At 39.2% G+C, this 20,482-nt stretch overlaps 1 protein-coding gene across 5 annotated transcripts in view; it reads left to right on the forward strand.

Annotated features, from left to right (window-relative positions):
* KCNK10 (potassium two pore domain channel subfamily K member 10) overlaps positions 1–20,482 on the forward strand; it is a 79,556-nt gene that overhangs the window by 46,750 nt on the left and 12,324 nt on the right. For all 5 annotated transcript variants that reach the window (XM_038180400.2, XM_038180401.2, XM_027458637.3 and 2 more), the window contains one exon: positions 702–862. In XM_038180400.2, the coding sequence (XP_038036328.1) occupies positions 702–862 (161 nt within the window). The remainder of the gene's footprint in view (positions 1–701; positions 863–20,482) is intronic.

Raw genomic sequence — 20,482 nt, forward strand, 5'->3', positions numbered from 1 at the left:
AAAGGCACTGTGGGTGGAGGGAAGGTGTCAGTGTAGCCTTTTCTCCATCCCATGATAGAGGGATGTATACAGTGTCAGTGTTACGGAGCTGGTTATTACAATCATGTTGTCTCTGGATCACCTTCAAATCAAACCATCTCTGGCCTGAAGTTAAACAGGACTATACTATGTATTCCCCGTATTCCTGTTCTTAAGTGCATTCTCCTCTCTTCGTATATGTTGCACAGTCTTTCTGACAAATGCTTTCCTGTGGCTTTAAGAGGCAGTACAAGCACGTTTGCTTTACACTAATCCGGGTGAGAATGGGTGAGGAAATTATGAACTAACCACTGAAAATGAGTGTTGTCAGGTAAATCACACTCTTGTCAGGACATAATTGGCAGAGCCCCAGAGGAGCAGCAGAGTGCAGGCACCAGGCCAGCAGTGAGTGATTTTTGTGCCACGATAAGTCAAACTAGATTAATTAATCAAAAAACAACTTTAGGTAGGACCTGAATCTATAGAAAATATGGGTAACTGAGGCTACAAACAAAGAATGAAATCTCAGTGGGTAGCTTGTCTGGGAAGTGACATCATGCCATGGGAAAACGGTAAGTAGGAATTAGATTTGGAACAAAGGCATCTCTGCAGGAACAGCGCATTCGTTTTTCTAAAAAGGTGTGTATAAGTTCTGAGTTTCTGATAATTTTTTTTCTCTACAGGGTATGGAAACATTGCCCCAAGTACAGTTGGAGGCAAGATTTTCTGCATCTTGTATGCCATCTTTGGAATTCCACTCTTTGGCTTCTTGCTGGCTGGGATTGGAGACCAACTTGGAACCATCTTCGGGAAGGGTATTGCAAGGGTGGAAAAAGTGTTCAGAGTAAGCTCTGTCATTTTTTTTGCTTGCATTGCATAACTTGCTTTTAATTCTGTTGCTGTTATCCGCAGTCCTTTTTACATGTTAGGCACCCTGAAGTATTTACATACCAAACTGAGATGATGCTTAAGAGCCTTTGTAGTCAGTGGAGAGAAATAGACTTGTCTAGGTGGTGATGCAGGGGTTATAGATTAGGCTCTGAATTTCCTTTTTGAGGACCCAACATTTTTCATTGATTGTAGGCTATCTCTGAGGAAGGTATCTACTAAGCTAGTTTCCTTACAAGGACTGGTTTAGAACAGTCTTAAAAACAAACACCACAGGTTACCACAAGTACATTTCTTCACCGAAAATAAGAAGGTAGTACAACTTCTGGTGGAACAGAGATGCAGAGCAGGTTCTGACTGTATTACTAAACCATAAAAGACTTGGAAAGCAGGGTCACCTGGAGTAAATATGAACTTGGGAAGAGAGGTGGTTGAGTAGTGAGTTACTTCCACTGCAGGGGGACAGATGCATTGGCGTATATCTGCAACTGCAAGAACTGGCATAATACCAATGTCTGGCATTATCTTCAAGGTGTTTACCCAGCCTTTGTACAATGGGAATATCCTGCACTAGATTTCTATATTGATTTTCTAGAGTTGAGGAGCTCATGTAATTTCCCTTTGTGAAGCTGGTACCATCTATTTTTGGATCTGTATCACCATAAGCAATTCTTTCGTAAGCACTGCCGCAGACCTGGCAAATGCTACTTTGCTAATTTGCCGATGGTTCACTTCAGGGATTCTCTCTTTGAAGCAGAACTTCTAGAAGTGACCTGTGTGATGGTTCCCTTGGAGGCAGCGTAACTGGAGGTAAGTCTTTCCAGGGATGGAGTGGATGAAAAGCTGTCCAAACTGGTTAGTTTAATAGGCACCTATTTTTAAAACATTCCCACAGATGAGGGCAAATGACTTGTAACTGTTTTTTTAAAGGAAATAATCGAGTATTAAACTGGAGTATGAGCAATTTCCCTTTTGATTAGGTTACTGTGAAGTGTCCCAGGCTAGCCATAAGGAGTGTCTCTCAGACTACATGTGGAAAAGATGACTGGTGATTAGGGGTGAGTAAGCTTTCACATGCCTGACTGGAGAACACTTTTCACGATCTGAAAAATAAGGTTATTGAAAGGTGGCTCAGGCTGGGCCTGTGAAAACAGGAGAATCCAAGATCACTAATTTTGGTATAAACTAGCTTTTTATTATACCTATTTCACCTCAAAGGAATCTTTGAAGCTTGCAGCCTGCTTCTGTGCAAGAAGCAGACTACAGGCCTCTTAGTTATGATACGAACTGAGAGTCAGAAAATCTTTTATTAATTCTCAGCTGTACTATTGGCTTTCTTGATGATTTGGACAAAAAAAAAATAAACTATCAGCATGGTAGTTTACAAAGAAAAATAATACGTGCTCTGTTTGAAGCATTTTAAGATTCACAAATGAATGCTGATATTAATATTTCATACAGAATATAGTCCTTTGGCACATAGTATGAGTTCTTTTGGTACTTGAAGTATTCCTTCCTTTTCTTGAGTTAATGCAGTTGCTTGCTTTATATAACCATTCTAACTATTCCTTTTCTTCCTTGGTAGTCTGTCAGCTTCCAAAGCAATTTGGGGATCTGTGGTCCCCTTGTTTAGCTAAGATATATTCACTCAGTTCTTTAGTGATTTGATGTACAGGGTTATATATCATTTCCTTCAATATTCCTGGTAATAGGGTTCAGCTATTTGAAATAGTCTTGATGTAGTTTACAGTTTGTGTGCATCTTAATAGCTAGTATTTTTATCAGTGGTTTAACTTTATATGATTACATAATGACATAACACCTGTCATTATGTATTAGCATTAATATATTATACACAATGTATATATATATTGTTAGCTAATGTAAATTATAACCATTATAAATTTAGTATTAATGTAAATTATTACATTGTGCTTACATTGTCAGACACCAAATATGTTTGAATCTAATCAGAGAATCCAGAAGTGGAGTAACAGTTCTTGATTTAATCCTGGGCAGTGAACAAAATTTAGATCTATGTGTAACTTTTGTGTCTCATTAGTTCAACGTGCAAATCTTGTTTCTTACCTTGTCTCTGTGGAACTCAAGTTCAAGATATTTGTGGGTGTAAAGCAACCTTCAAAAACCCTTAAAGAGAGGACATAAAATTAGCAGAATAGTTGGAATCTGAGACTAAGAGAAATAAATGTAGGCCAAGGAGACATTAGAGCTAAGAAAATGTTGGGTGGTGTGCCTCATAAATATTTTGGAGTTAGCTGAAGGGTCACTGACTGTGTATCAATAACTATCTAGTGATTTAATGTATTAAATTTCTGAAAGCTTTTGAGAAGTTTTCTCATCAAAACCTATAACAAAAGCAAGCTGTGATGAGGTAAGAGAGGAGGTCTCATACATCAGTAAGTCTCTGAAGGAGAAATGGAGATTAGGAGTAGATGTTAGCATTATTGGAGTGATTCAGCTGGAGTCCTTGTTGGAATCTTATTGTTTTGACAGAAATGGTCTGAAGTGATTCAGACAAGAGGATGAATATGCAGGTGACACTGTGTGCAAATTACATCTCTAGATATTTCAAAATAGCTAAAATGAAAGCTGCAAAAGGATGATAAGATGATAAATGAAATCCAGTGTTGGAAATACAAAATAATGTATATTTCTTCAGTTTGAGGAAAGAAATCCTAATATATTCAGACAGGGATGGCATCTCATTTCACTACTCCAAAAGGGACCTGGGATTACTATGGATGTCCCTTTGAAGATAACACTGCAAAATTTACCTGCAGTTAAAAAGGGGACGAATGTCAGCAAAGGGATTCAGAACCAAATGGAAAAGACAGTTCTGCCACTACACAAATCCATGGTGCACTTGCACCATGAGCATCACACTCAGTTCTAATCATCCCAGTTCAAAAAGCAATTGAGAGAAATGAAAAACAGCACTAGTGTCTGCACCCACAGGCCCTATAGCTGAGTCTCTAAGTTGGAAGTCACTAGCTACCCATATAACTTGCTTTAAAGTGGTTCCTCACCTCTCTAGTGGGTCCCTTATGGGTGATTTGGGACAATCCTGCTTGTGCCCTTGTTGAAGGAAATGGGAAGGAACTGCATGTGTCCTGGGTACTTTATCAAGTTTCCATGTGCATTGCCTCAACACGTTGCTTCTGCCGATCTTCAGTCACCTCAGTTTATCCCACACACCCACACAGATGCTACACGGCTGATGTTGGGACAGCCAAGAGTTTCTGAAATCCTTGCAACTTTGTCATCATCTGTAGAGATGGATGGCATTTAAAGTAAAACTTGGTCTTGCACTATGGTTAGGATATTTTTTAAAGCTAAATAGGGGCAGTATAGATACACAGGCAGCTGTGAAGGAGTGGAAGGTTTCTGTGTCAGCACAGCAGCCTTTTTACCCAACGCATTTCTTTAGCAGGTCTCTTGCTCCATGCCATAGTATAACTGTGAGCATGGAGCCCATGCAGTGCAAGGGACAGCGTGCCCCTGCCTAGACAGACAGACAAAGGGAGGATTTCTCTCAGAGGAGTTGTACTGGCACACGTCTGCTGCATCTGACGTGACCTGTCTGGAGCCCTCCAAACCTACGTTAATTAGCAGCACAAATTAGAGGCTAAGAATGCCACATTTAGCTATTGCAGTGATCAGCCCACATATTCTGTGTGAATTTTAAGAATGGTTTGAACTTCATAAAGGGGGGAAGAGGTCTGCTTTTATCAAATACACACTACCTCCACAGTATTGACAGAGTATTTCAGCACCGGAGCTGGATACATGCCACTGCTCATCTTGTTGATGATCAAAACAATGTTGCCACTATTTCAGTGTGTAGATAACCAGAAAAACAATTTTTCTCTTCTCTGTGACTAGCAGGGCTGGAAGTATTTTATTGCAAAATACTTCATGTACCTGTTTGGGAAATGGAGGCACTGGCAGAGTGACACTGCCTGGGCTACAAGGAGATATCCCAAACGTCACATACTGGCTAATTTATGCTGTCTTTCCTATTGGAATTATCTTGTTTCATACAAGCAAATCAACCGGGTCAGAGGCACAAGTTAAAGTGTCCTCCATAAAAGCCCTACCTGCTCAGCTACTGATTATTCCTATACATCCTATCTTCAGTAATCGGGGGCAGAAACTAACCACTAATCTGTTTTCACATACATACAAATACGATTCTCCAAAAAATGGGTATGTACACGGTCACCAGACTCACTGTATGTGCACTGGTCTTTCAATGTTTGGGTTCAGTGATGAATCAGTTCTCTCATCTGACAAAATAAAGTAAAAACTCAAAATGTATTAAAAACCTGATAATTTTTGTAGCAATTTTCAGCTGGCAAAGCTTTCCAGACACTACAGAAATGAAATATACATTTCAAGGTGGCATAAAACCATAAAAGCAGTACTATTATCTTGCTTATGAATGACCTGAGACTGTTTCTATAATAAACAGCAGAACAAACTCCATTGCTTTGGCTTGACCTGTACACACAGAGGCTGCAAGCATCTAAAGATAGAAAGGAAAGCACTCCATAGGCAGAGTGCACAGTTACAGAATGTAGCACCTGTCATTATCATGAGTTAAATATAGGCTATTCAGATACTCTTTATTCAAGCCCTGTAATGAGTATTTAGATTCTAGATGTAAGTAGATGAGATGAGCATAACCAGACACATCTTCCCCCATCTTGCAATTTGGTACAGATGCAGACTTTGAGTGTGGGCACATCATGCTTCTGAGAGCACTCCAGGATTTTCTGGCTTCTGAGGTGAAACCACTGTGAGCAGTTCTTAGACTTGATCACTCCTTTCACTGCTGTGGCTTTCTGCAATGATGCTGAGAGTAGGTCTGGCAACGCAGCTTGTAGGGCATGGATTGGAATACAGGGATGTGAGCAAGCAGCCAGAACATGGATGGTGGCAAGGCTTCACCAATGAAGCTTGTATATTGAGAAAATACACTACTTCATTCAGAAATGCAATTCCCCTGTAAACAAATCATGTTTCACTGGATAAGAATTGTCATACATCTGTCACCTGTCTTTCCAGTTTTCAGCTTAGAGAACCTGCTTGTCTGTTTACCTCCTGACAAACGGTGTGCTCTAGATTTAAGACACCTGTAAGTCTTATGAAAATGATATTTTATTTTTTCTTGAAAGATAGCAATAGGCATTATCTTAACCTTGAAAGAACAATAGGAAAAAATAGTTAGAAGATGGGCTGGAAGCAGGACACGAATAAGAGAAGTCCTACTGAGCTGGTGGAAAGCTGCCTTTTAGCAACTTCTAAAGCTCTTATCTTTTCAAAACCCAAAACTTTGTTTGCCTTTTTGGATAGATCCTAGCTACTCTTTCCTTTAGAGGTTCAAATTCTTTTTAGAGATTTTTGGCTGCTGTGATCTCTTTTGTTACTGTGACAGTGACAGGATTATTTTTTTTACAAATTCCTCATCTGAGAATGAATGCAAAACATGTCTAGGGAAAGAAACTTTGCACAGGATAGTAACTGTGCAGAGGAGGAAAATTTACAAATATTCTTTTTTATTTTGTCTCAAACTTTACCAAAAGGGTTGTTAGGCATTGGAATGGGCTGCCCAGGGAAGTGGTTGAGTCACCATCCCTGGAGGTCTTTAAAAGACGTTTAGATGTAGAGCTTAGTGATATGGTTTAGTGGAGGACTTGTTAGTGTTAGGCCAGAGGTTGGACTCGATGATCTTGAGGTCTCTTCCAACCTAGAAATTCTGTGATTCTGTGATTCTCTGCCCATCCATTTTCTCTATTATCTGTACCCTTGCTTGTTTCACTCCCCTCTCTTCCCTCCCGTTCTTTCCCTTGACTCACATTAAACCTGTAATGTTATACCTAATACCAATGTGGGACTGGTGAGTGAGGTCTCAGTAAAGCTTGCTGGTCCAATGAATCTAAGAGATTTCCTTGAAGTACCACCTTAACTTCTCCACTAGCATAATGCTGTAGTCCAGAGCCCCTGTGTGCTCCCTGTGAGGCAGCAACCACCCTGTGCTCTGTGTCTTGCAGCCCCAGACCAGTGGTAGTTCTTATCATTTTTCAGCATTTCAGCATTTTTGTCAAACTTTCAGATGGTACTGTTCTCAAAGCCAGAAATTCAAATCCAGATCACAGCTTCCCCCAGGAAAAAGGGGAAATCACTCTGGATTTGTGATTGTTGTCACTGAATTCAAAATTTGGCACACAGTTAATAGCTACATGTGTTGTAAACTTGGTGATATGTTCGCTAGTAAGAGCCTGTTCATAGTTATGAATACATTATGCTGAATGGCCTGCACTCTGACTTGATCCCTAAAACCTGACACCTGCATTTCAGAGCAGACTAAGTTAATAGAAAAATGATGGAAAAGTTTCATCTCTACTTCCTGATATCTGATGATATTATACTGGAAATCAACATAATCTCTTTTATTTCATTTCCTTACTAGACACCATCAGTGTGTTTTTACTACAGCTGCTAAAAACCCACCAGGGATATTAACATCTTTTTATCTTTTTGTTTTTAATATAGTGCTATTTACTGTTATTTTCTGTAAGGAAAAAGTCTACTTTTTATTTTATTTTGTTCTTATCACACTCAAGAACTTCCACAAGGGAAACGGCCAGAGCAATGATCAATCTGCCATCTGCTGGTATTCTGTATCTGGACAGAACTGTTGGGAGGGGACATGAAGGTCAGCCTAGTGGTGCACATACGCAATCTTATTCCAAGATGGCACAAGATGTATAAGCAGAAATTCTGGTGTTCAGAGTTAAATCTAAAAGTTTCCTGGGTCATTTCCCCCAAACCAAAATGTCTGAATTCAAAAATCAGTCACCAGATTCTATGTTTTCATAATTTAGTTAGAATTTATCATTGTTACAATAAATACAGTAGATCTAATTGCATTCTATTATTGGTTATTACTACTTTGATACCATAGAAGCCTGCCAAGAACAGGGCCTCTGTACAAAGACTCTGAGGTAACAGTGAATTATAAACGATGTTTTTAAATGGACAGGAAAATATATAGGCAGAGAAAATGTGATAGCAAATGGCAGGTTGGCTGTGAGATGGAAAGTTGTAGAGGGAAGAAGCTAGGTGGCAATTAAAAAAGAAGTGAGGCTGAGGAGTTTGAAGAAGTGTTTAGGGATGATAGGAATTCAGCAAAGCTGATGTGAAGATACTGCTAGAAGAATGGGGCAGTAGAAGCAAACAACCAATTGCTACATGACAGAGGAAAGTTTCCCTCATAATTCCAGGTGTACTTTGACTATCCAGCTATTTCTGCTTTATTAATCTTTCTGCTCCTCCTAGCCTGGCACTGCTGTTAGGCTCTTCCCTGCAGTTTTTACCTTGGGATGGGCAGAGAGTAGGAAGGAAGCACCATTTCCTCATAAGAGACTCCTTCCTCAGCATAGTCCTGCGACCATCAAGGTAATAGGATAAAATGAGGGCTGAGGCTACTTTAGTTTCTTCACCACTTTAAAGCAAGAGTCCCTGTTATGGACTCCTATAATATGGTGACCTTGCTGGATGCTGATATACAAGATGGACAGGCTCTTGCTCTTTTATCTTGCCATATGTTGAGACTGACTTTGCAGCCATCCTCAGCAAATGAGTGCTCTGAAAGCGACTACCTCAAACCATGTGTTTAGTCCAGCAATGTAGGGAGTGCGTGGTAGGCTTCCATTTTAATTCCCTTTCACTGGCAAGAATAACGTTTCATATGAACTTGGTAACAAAAACTTTAAGGAAGAGAAGTTACTCTTTGGACTCTTTTGTCTGTAACAACTTATGTCTTATATGCTGTCCTCAGGGAAATGAGACCTCAGCACAATGACTTTTTCAGCCTATGAAAATTCAAACAGTCTATCTTCCACCACACTGCAGTGGATTGTGAACCACTTTTATGGATGTACTCTTCACTCCTTTCTCTTGCAAAGGAGTTTCACTGTGCAGAAAACAATAGAACATGTTGAGGAGGCATGTTTCAAGCCTTCTTTTAGTAAATAGTCTGATGACTGTTTCAGTTAAAATGCATGAGCTCTTCTGAAATCCAGGACTTCATTGTCAAGATGAGTGCTCTAGTTTGGAACACACTCTGGGTACATTAACTTCTAGTTCATCAGTAACTTGTTATAAAGAAGACTGTTAGTCTCTCTGTACTCGACAAATGTATTTCTCTTTATGCTCCTTCCTGCCTGGATTCCTTCAATGCCCTTCTTAAAAAGAGTTGTTCTTCTAATTAGTTTGTGAAGCAGTCCAGACCCAGGGCCATCTGGACACTTCACTGTAGTATGCCCAGCAATGGCAGAAGTGTGACTGTTGACTCTTACAATGTTGAACTGGGGGATGAAAGGATGAAAGACAGGAGTGGTAAATTTACAATGTCTGTCTCTGAAATACTTTTCCCCTTGAGAACGTGCAGGCCACATCTTTTATGTTTCCAACCGGTGCTTTAATTATGGGTATAGAAAGATAGCAGGAAGTTTTAATTTTGCTTTTGAAAATTACCTGCTTTAGTAGTCCCTGATACAAGGACTGTACATTTAATACGAGATATTGCCAAACAATAATACTATGGGTGAAATGGTGCAGGCTGTGACTTCTTCATTCAATGACTCTTCATTCGCCAGAGCCAAATTTGTCTCTGGATTCTATTTTAGGTTCAGTCATTGACTTGTGGTATAACCTTTAATATGTTGTTTTTACTCTTTAGTTCACTTTCCCACTCTGCTATGTGTATCTTTTCTGCACAGTGCTGATAAAGTATGCTAGGAAACAAAAATTCATGACAAAATCTGTGGATCCAAGACTTGGAGTACCAGCTTTTGATATTTTATCTCCTCGAATTGGGTATTTAATTCAGTTAGTGATGCTTATAGCTAATCTGCTTCAGGGAAAATAAAATAAGTGAAGCAAACCTTTTGCTGGTTTGTTCTTATCCAGATCATTTCTTTGCCAAGTTTAGAGCCTAAAGCTTACTGGGGCTGATCATGGAGCACATCTTAATTTAATCCTGCAAGTCAATAACCTCTTGCAAAATTAATCCAGTTTAAGGGTTAATATAAAACTGAACAGTTAGGTATAGATCTTGACATCTCTGGAAGTCCTTTTAAACCTATTTGACTACGTTTTGGTCTGCTAGGCCTATAGGGCTTGAGAAAAATACATCAGCCTGAGGTAACTTCAAAGAGAGGATCATGAAGGTCTTGAAGTAAATCTACCTCTGAGGAGAGCCCCAGGAGGTGCTGAACCTGGTGGTAGTTGAAAGGACATATCTGGGTTTCTAGAGAGAGAGGCAGAAGCTCTAAGAAGGAAGAACATGTTATTTATTGTTTATTATGTTTATTATCTCTCAGGAAGATATATTAAATGTTCTGATTTTTGAGTCAAATCAGTCTCTCTGAATAGGTGATAGTATAAATGGAGGAAAGACTATTCTAAAATAAGGCTTTATAACTAGCTTAAATCTGGAGTATAGTGTTATCTGGGAATCTCAACCCAGCTCAATGCACCAAAACTGAAACCCAATATGCATTGAAGTTTATTCCCCAAAGTAGTTATCACTGGTATTACTGTAACACTTCTTTCTCTAAGTGCTAAACACAGAGCCATGTATCTTTAGAGATACAGATCAGTGAATACAGAGCACTCCAGAGATCTTGTACTGCTTTGCCTGCTTACTTGAGGCCTTTTAATATCTTTTCATTTCACATATCTTTTTCATTTTTCTTTATTATTTAAAATGATTAGAGGTTCAAACTTTCAATATTTCTTCTTACTGAAGACATGCTTTTGTCACCAAATTGCAATGCCCCTAATATTTTATATCTCTTAAAACAATATCTTCTACAAAAACAAATGAGGAATCCATGATTAATACAAAGCTTTTATTTGTTGCTGTTGCGTATTTGTCTGTATTACAATAAATTTTAATAACACATTTTTCATTTGGGAAGCAATTTTCATTACATTGGTTTCTGGTTGTGGATAGACTGCAACTACCGTAGTAAATGAATCACTGAATCACAGAACTGTAGGGGTTGGAAGGGACCTCGAAAGATCATCGGGTCCAACCCTCCAGGTTCCTCAGAGCAGGCTGCCCAGGTAGGCATCCAGACAGGCCTTGAATATCTCCAGAGAAGGAGACTCCACAACCTCCCTAGACAGCCTGTTCTAATGCTCCGTCACCCTCACTGTGAAGTTCTTTCGCATGTCAGTGCGTAACCTCCTGTGCTCTAACTTGCAGCCATTGCCCCTTGTCCTATCCCCACAAACCACTGAGAAGAGGTTGGCTACATCCTTCTGTCCCCCACCACTCAGATATTTATATACATTGAGGAGATCCCCTCTCAGTCTTTTCTTCTCCAGGCTGAACAGACCCAGGTCTCTCAGCCTTTCTTCATAGGGAAGATGCTCCAGGCCCCGTATCATCTTTGTGGCCCTAAATGAACTGAAGATCCTTTCTTTATTTTACCTTTTTGTGGAGCCTTGTGTTTTAGCACATTTTTGAATGTTTACAGAGAATACATTAATAAACCAAAGACAAGTATAGTTGGCAATTAATGGCTATAAAACTGACGTAAGTGCAAGATAAGAGAGTTATTTAGCAATTGATGCTATTGTGCCTGAGTAGAAAGGTTTCCAAACATATGGATGATGTTTTATCATCCTTAAAGAAGAGCATAAACATGGTAGAGTATTGTCAAAGTTAAGTTTTCAGATTTTTTTTTTTTCCCCACCGATAATTTTTATGTACTCAGGCTAATTATCACATACATCAAAGATTTTCCGCAGAATATGATGTCTATCTTTCTGCCACCTATTGTTCCCTCTGTATACTTCTTTTACTTGTTTGTTTGTATTGTTTTTGTTTTTCAGCGAAAAAAAGATTAGCACAATTACTTCCTCTGTATCAAAGCCTCGTGCTTGCCAACTCTCATTTGGTTTGAAACCAGGTCAGTATTCAGAGTGACCTAAGGATAAACAGTAGCAAGGAGATGCATTTCCATACAGAGCCTGAATCACTGATTTCTTCTTTAGGAAGCGAGTTAAATAATCCTTTATGGTTTGAAATACCTAGGAACCACTATTCTAAAGGGTAAAAATTACACATGCCTGCCTCCTGCTAAAATTAGTATTAGTCACATAACTTTTAATTCCAGTGAAGAGCACTTTAAATAAACCCCATTAGTCTCAAACAATTTGCCTTCATGAAACGCAAGACAAACAGGAGCTGAAAGAATGATTAAGAGTATACTGAGCAGCTGAGGTTTCTTGAATAATCTGTGTTAAGCTTAAAAAAATGAGATACTGCAATAGAAGCTGCTGATTAATGCCAAATAAATGTGAACTTTTCAAACAATGACTTGAAAGTTAAAGTGTTTCCTAAGCACTACTGGTGAATATCCTCCCTTTGTTGTTTGCTTCAAGTTTTGGTCATATTGCTGGGGGAAACTTCTCTGTGTTAACAGTGCAGTGCAAAAGTGCCAAATCCTACGTTCTAGGGTTTTGATGCTGGTTTCGACATCTCTGAAAATCTGACTTATGTCTAAAGGAAAATCCTCTTCTTACTCAAGATCTTTTAAGAATAAGTCTGCAGGATAGGGAGTAAAGGAAAAGAAAGATAGAAATGCAAGCTCAAAATCACTGATAATACAGTGATTGTTGATCCCACACTGACATATACATAGAAGAGCATTCTAGTTAGTATTCTTCAGAATATCCTCCAAAACTCCAATGGGTAACCCTGGGGGAAGTATCAAAGACTGAATGTGAGAGTGGTGATGGCTCTTGAAGAGCAATTGGTAGGATTTATTTTGTGTGGGTACCTGTACATAGTAACTCATCTAAGGCATGAGGGCTGTGCTACTTTCTCACTTGAGATGCTTCTTCAAGGAGCATACAGGCTGGATGAAGATGGCAAACGTAGTGTGATGTTGCTTTATGTATTCTGTCTTCGTCTTTCAGGACTGTCAGGCAATCATATTAACTGCTCTAATGTAATTTACTTGCCCATATATTCCTCTGGCATATGCATATGTCCCTGTGGCAATAGGAAATGTTTTGAGCCATGGGACAAAGTATTTGATGCATTCTTCTCCCTGTGCCAACCCTTTCCTTTCAACAGTGCTCTCTATCCTCCTTTTACCTTTGAATATGAACTCTAAGCAGGAGCAGTTGCAGCTGGGAGGGACAGGGAGAGAGTTGTGGGACAACGTTCTGAATACTCAACAGTATGAAGGAATCTGGATGTTTTGTTCCACTAGAGGGGAAGAAAATAATACCAAAACATGACACAGCAAAAAGTGAAAGTCCAAGCAGAGCTAGCAAAAGAAAATATTGAACGTCTTCATCCTGCAGAGAAGAGATAATTCTGACATCAATATCCAGTTTCTTGCTCAGTCTTTGCATTTGGCCACATCATGCTATAGATAACTAGATCTCTCATTGATCTAGCTACAGTAATTGTTTGTCTCAGAGCATTTCTGGATTAGACTCGGCATATACTAATAAATGTATCTTTGCTGTTATGTGGCACTTTTCTTTGCTTCATCATTAATTTTTTCCTCTGAATGGAAATGATGAATAAGACGTAAGTGTTGACTCAGCAATGATCAAAATGAAGGGTTACCAGGACTGGTAAGGTAGAATCCTTTCAGGTAAAGGGAAGTGATGCACAGCAACCATTATTAACCATTCTTCCTCCCTGGAAGAGGAGAATATAGGTATGACTCAGAAGAGAGTTTAAGGAATGAAGGAGGAAAGGAGCAAAATATTCCAAATTTGACCTCTGAATGCATCCTTTGAATTTGCTTAAGTCTATGCCATGAGTCTCTGTTGTACTCTGTCTGCTCCAGTGTCTGGGAAAAGTATATAGAGAGTGTAGAGAGTGGATCCCTCTTTTTCCATTTATTTTATTTTATTTTATTTTATTTTATTTTATTTTATTTTATTTTATTTTATTTTATTTTATTTTATTTTATTTTATTTTATTTTATTTTATTTTATTTTATTTTATTTTATTTTATTTTATTTTATTTTATTTTATTTTATTTTTTGGCCTGAATACAGCTCAGCCAGAACAGAAGTTTGGGCTTAATATTTTTATTTTTGTTTCTTCAGGAGCATAATGAGCAACTTGATGAAATTAGTTGGTTCATATCAGGAAGTCCTATCTGTGCTTAAAGATTGAAAAGGGATATATCAAGCCTTGAAAATTTCCATACCAGTGTTTTGTTATTTTCTTAACACAGTATCAGTACTCACATTATGATTACAGTAGGAACCATGCCTAGCAGTTTATAAAAATAACATTTGAGAAAGCTGTTGCCTTGTGAGAAGCTTGTTGCATATTCCATCTGGGTCCAGGCAAACACCCTGCACAAGTGTGGTCTTATGGAGAAAAACAGATATGTAAAAAATAAATCCTTCTTTTCCCTGCCCTGTGCCCTGCACGTATTCAGGATTGTCTCTACCAAGCTTAGTAACAAATGGGAGTGCTTACAGCTTTTTATATCCATCTGCCCCATGCTACTTACTACACTTAAGAAACAGGGGATGGATTTTGCATCTTATTTTGCAGCAATAGCAGTGTTCTTTGTAAAAAACAAGAATTAAAATAGCACAGAGACACCAAGAGAGCTGCTTTGGCAGAGTGAGGGAAGCCTGTCTCTATTGGAATGGCTCAAACCACTGTTCTTAGCACATGGAGGTGTCTGAAATGTCATATATATATTTCAGATATCTTACTGGAATTCTGCTTCTAGGCTTTCAGAGGGTGTTGCCTTCTTTGATGTGGTGAGTTGGCCCTGGCTGCTTGCACAGCTGCTCGCTCCCTTGCTCCCCACCCCACCCTCCCCACCCCCCAGAGAAAACAGGCAAAACAAGAGGGAAAAAAATGAATTAAAATAAAGACAGACAAATAACTTACCATGTGTTGTCACAGGCAAAACGTACTCAACTTGAGAAATTTAAGTTAATTTATTGCCAAATAACGTAAATAATTACTAAGTTGAGGCTGTGAGGGTGATCAGAGGGCTGGAACACCTCTCCTATCTTCATAAACGCTGAGAGAGTTGGAGTTGTTCAGCCTGGAGAAGAGAAGGCTCCAGAGAGAACTCATTGTGGCCTTGCAGCACTTAAAGGGGGCCTACAAGAAATCTGGAGAGGGTTTCTTTATTGGGGGGTGCAGTGATAGGCCAAGGAGTAATGTCTTTAAGCTAAAAGATGGTAGATTTAGATTAGGTATTTAGAACAAATTCTTTACTATAAGGGTGGTGAGGTGCTAGAACAGGTTGACAGAGAAAAGTATTCTTTCAAGGCCAGGTTGGATGGGACTTTGAGCAACCTGGTCTAGTGTAGGGTGTCCCTGCCCATGATGTGGGGGGGAGGAACGATGGACGAATAAGGTGTTGGAACTGGATGACCTTTAAGGTCACTTTCAACACAAACCGTTCTATGATTCTATGATCCAATGTTGTCACGCACTGCAAGAGTAACTTCGCCACAAAATTAAGTCATGTGAAGGAGCTAGTACAAGTTAGAGAGAAATACACAACAGGTATAGGCAGCAGTGATGTTGATAAGGCTTACTGCTCACCACAGAGGAGCTCTGTGAGTCCAGTATTGTTCCAGTCTTTCAGAATATCCTGCTGAGATGGGCTACTCACCTTACTGAGGTTTGTACCAGGCTCTGGACCCAGGCTGGCTTACATTTTACTGATCTGAAAAGCAAACAGTGTGAACTATAGGTGCTGTCTATGCTAGCCTACCAAAAATGTTTTTACTATGGACATACTTAGGTATTCCTCTGTTTGTGGCAGAGGAAAAAATAAGGTTGATATATCTGATATTCTGTTTTATGCTTTGAGTACAAAGACTCGTTTCCCTTTTGTTAAAATATTTTGATCTGGAGGAAGTGATTTAGAAGATGAGCTGCTTAATTTGAGCACAGGAAGAGAGAATCTGTTCCAAGAATAGCTGGCATCATGGGAGAGGGCATAAAGTTAGGAGTAGGCAAAGAGGACAAAAGACATGTTAAAGAAATGTGTTTTCTTTGGAGTAGTGCTCCAAAATGCAGAGCCTTGTGGAGAGATGAGGACAGCATGTTCCGTGAAGGCACAGTGTATTAGCACTAAAAATATGACACTGGTCAACTAGCCAAAAAGGTAAACAACTTGCTTGAAGTCCTGGGGATATTTGTCAGGAATTCAGAAAATAAAATCTTTGGAAGACAGAGGAACCATATGAACTCCCTGTGAGGCAGCAAATGTTCCAGCGATATTTTTGCTTGAGTAATGCTGTATATTGGTCTAGTTTCTATAAAATGAGAGGCGACACTACAAAATCTTGGAACAAACATGTTGGAAATATGGTGTAATGTTCCATATATTTAGCATTTAGTCTGGTCTGAAAACTGACTGTAGTATCTTTTGATCCCATGCTTAATGTCTTCTACTTGGAAAAAAATCAACTCCTTTTTGAAGGAATTTGTGTCATCTCAGCGGCCTCAGCTTGGGAACTTAAGAACCTAATTCTCTTTTCTCTAAACTTCTGAAGTTATTGGATAAGACCAAGATTGGTAAGACCCCAGTGTATGTAAAAGAAAACAAGGAAAAGACGAGATAACAATTGTTGATGGAAAAAATGCTGAAGAACTAATAAGCATCTATGTATGAGAATATCCGTCCTCACCCCTCTTGACATTAAAGCAGGCTGACAGTAGTTTTTTGAATTAATATGAACAATATGATGTCCTGCGCGGTGATTATCCCACGCTACTCTCCACTGGTGTGGTCTCACCTCAAGCACTGTGTGCAGTTTTGGGTGCCACAGTGTAAGAAGGACATAGAAGTATTAGGGTGTGTCCAAAGGAGGGCAACAAAGATAATGAAGGGTCTGGAGTCCTATGAAATGTGTCTGAGATCACCGGGTTTGTGCAGCTTAGGGAACTGGAAACTGAGGCGAGGCCTCACGGCAGCCTGCAGCTCCCTCACAAGGGGAGCGGAGGGGCAGGCGCTGAGCTCTGCTCTCTGGGGACAGTGACAAGACCCAAGGGCATGGCATGGAGCTGGGACAGGGGAGGGTCCGGCTGGGTGTAGGGAAAAGTTCTGCACCCAGTTGGGCACAGGGTCAGGCTTTCCAGTGAAGTGGGCACTGCACACTGAGCCTGCTGGAGTTAAGCATTTTGACAACGCTCTGAGACATACAGTCTGATTTAGGGGTGGTCCTGTGTGGAGCCTGGAGTTGGACTCATGATCCTTGTGGGTCCCTTCCAGCTTGGGATATCCTATGATTCTGTGATGCTGCCTGTTTAGCACTTAATCACCTCAAGATTAAAATCAGCACCTTCATCAGTAAATGGAGATGACTCCTCATAGGTTGTTATATCATAGAAAACTCTTCATTCTTTTTTTAGATTTCTTTCTTAGGCATTTTTTTTTCAGATTTGCTCTAGTTAGATTTAAATTGAAGATTCTCTCATAAGCAAGCGCTAGTTTGTTTATAGTTGATGAATGGGTCACAAATCATCTGTTTCATAAATGTAGAGAGAACCTGGTTGATAAAACAGCAACAAAAAAATAGAAAACATCCCTTTCAGAAGTTTGGGTGTGTACGACATGCAATCCTGTACCTGGAAGTAACTATCTGTATTGGTGCTTGAGGCAGATGCTGCTGAGAAACTGGATTTAAGAAACTAGGATTAAGTGACTGAACATTTTTTTTCCCCACTTAGACTGTGCAAGATAAGCATGTTGTTTGACCCTGATCTGCAGGTGTGTGGTGGTTTCACCCTGCTCCACAACTGCTCTCTCACTTCCCCTACTCAAAGGGAGAGAGGGGGGAAGTATGGTGAGAAAGAAAAAGGCTCATGGGTTGAGATAAGGGTAATCTAATTAAAGGGGAAAAAAAAATAAAAAAAAATAAGGAAGTGCTATTTGGGAGCAAAGAAACATAGAAAACAATTATTCTCTACTTCCCCTTAATGAGCAGTGTTTGGCCATACCTTGGGAAGCAGGGCCTCAATACGTGTAGCTGTTGTTCAGGAGGACAGACATTTTCATAATGATAGCCCCCTTTTCTCTTTCCCTTTCCCACCTTCTATTGCTGAGTGCGACGCCATATGGCGTGGAATATCCCTTTACTCAGTTTAGGTCAGCTGCCCTGGTGATGTCCCCTTCCCACTTCTTGCCCACCAGCAGCCTACTGGCTTTGGAGGTTTGGGGTGGGATCTTGATGCTGTGCCAGCACTGCTCAGCAACAAACAAAACACCGATGTGATTTCAGGGCTATTCTAGGTACGTGTGCAGAGCACAGCAATGTATGGGCTGCTGTGGGGAAGGTTTAATCCATCCTAGCCAGATGATTGCCATCTTTTGTTTAACAGCTCGGTGCTTAGAGAACATGAGGGACCCGGGCTCAGGTCAGCCATAAGAAAGCAGGAATGCCATTTCTGTAGAGTGCCCTGTTTTAGTACATTTTAGGCCATACTGAGCCAAACTGTTCTTTTCCCGTATGTTAAGGTTGGATCACTATTTAGTCAATACAGTTGTGAGTTCATGAGAACACCAAGCAAGTGGGAAAATGGTTCTATACCATGGTGATTAAAGCATCAGACTGGAAAAACAACAAATGTATCAAAAAGGTGTAAGATGGTTGTACCTATGAAATATACTGCCCTGAAGGAAAAAAAAAAAAAAAAAAAAAAAGCTTCTTTAGCAGAACTGATCTTATTTTGAACTTTTTTTTTCTTCTCTTCTAGTGAATGTACCAGCCTAATTTTTTAGACTCAGTAATTCAAAGGTCTGAGGTATGAACCTCTTCTGATTTCTCACCCTTTAGTGGCTTTATATATAATATATATATTTCTTTTAATAATGAGTTGGTACAGTGTAATACTGCAGTGGCTTAGACTAATCTTGTCTAAATTGATATAGCTATCTATGGAATGGAAAAGCTGTGTTTCCTTATTTTTGAGTAAACGTGCAGCACAGCACAATGTTCTTTGTGGGGAAATAGCTAGGTCAGTTCCATACACAGGAGAAACATGCAAACCAACCCTTTTTTATATGTGGTTACTACAATGTACATATTCCATGAATAATAACATTTGTGCTTTAGCATTTTTTGGATCTATACCATTTATACTCAGAATGTCTCCAGAACACACATCTATACTCTGAATATCACGTTATTGTCCAGCAAGTAATTCTGCTTCTGAGTCTTACGTTTGTGCTCTTTTCATTAGCTCTAAAAATGCTATTCCTTCTTCACCATTGCTTTCTCAATTCATTTCTACCAGTGGAAGAATAAGAAAATAAAAGATCCTCAGCTGCTCTGCTTTTGTGTGTGTGGCTGAGGTGCACAATAACAATGACTCAGGCCTTCTGCAGATTCTCTATTTAACAGTGTTACCATTTTTACTTAAAACAAAACCAAAAAAACCCTCCCCTTTCCCCCCAAAACTAAAAAAAAAAAAAAAAATTAAATAACATTCAAAAAAACACCTTTGGCTGCATTCATCACTCATGAACAAGCAGATATCCTGAACCTTTGGTACTGATTTGTACATCATTCCTTCCACTCTTTTTTCTATCTTGAGACAAGACAATCTTGACATATGTTCAAATGCGCTTTATTGTTGCTATATAGGGATTAGAGGAAGGGTTAATATGTATAATTTGCTTTATTAGTAGTGTTTGGCAGGTCTGAAGTGCTTTTTATTGAAGGATTTCCAGTACTGTGCAGCACTGCATGTACCTACCTACATTGTAGCTAGGTGTCGGCCATTTCATTTTTACGTATTGGGAAACTGAAGCAGTTAGCAGTGAACAAGTCACTGTGGCCAAACAAGTAAATAAACAACCTCATTAAATCCTTGTCCTCCATCTTTATAATCAGTTACATGTCCATAACATCTTTATAATCAGTTACTTTCCTTTCTCTACATATACAGTAAGCCTGAAATCCTACCAGTGTTTATGTGCATCCATAACTCTAAAAAAAGCTGGATAATTCATTGCATTTTAGAAAACTGCTCAAAATGACTCCCCAGGAAAAGAGGAAATAAGAAATCAAGTCTGTTTGTATGTTCTTGGGTTGTTTAACTCCTTGGTACTTCAACACAATTTTTTCTGTGCCTTGTATTTAATTAATCTTATATATAACATTGCATTACTAATCCTATTTAACTATTTCCATGCAGCCAGACACAGAAAACAATGCACATATACAGAAAATAAAAAATTAAGAGTAGAGGCAATCTCAAACAGTTCCAAAACTAAAACTTTCTGAAATACCATATATTTATGCTACTACCTGGATTCTAAGCACAGGACATCCAAAGCCAGCTGAGTGCCTAATAATCTGACAGATCTGTAATCTGACATTGTACCTCTAAAAGAAATGCTTTAGTGGAAACAATACTGCTCACACAATTATTGGATATTAACTAGTTCAGACAATATCCCTTCTATATATTATAAAGATCACTTCTGAAGCCTCTTATTTCCTATCTAGGCAG

The sequence above is a fragment of the Anas platyrhynchos genome, chromosome 5, assembly GCF_047663525.1.
Source record: "Anas platyrhynchos isolate ZD024472 breed Pekin duck chromosome 5, IASCAAS_PekinDuck_T2T, whole genome shotgun sequence".
In the NCBI taxonomy this organism is placed as follows: Eukaryota; Metazoa; Chordata; class Aves; order Anseriformes; family Anatidae; genus Anas; species Anas platyrhynchos.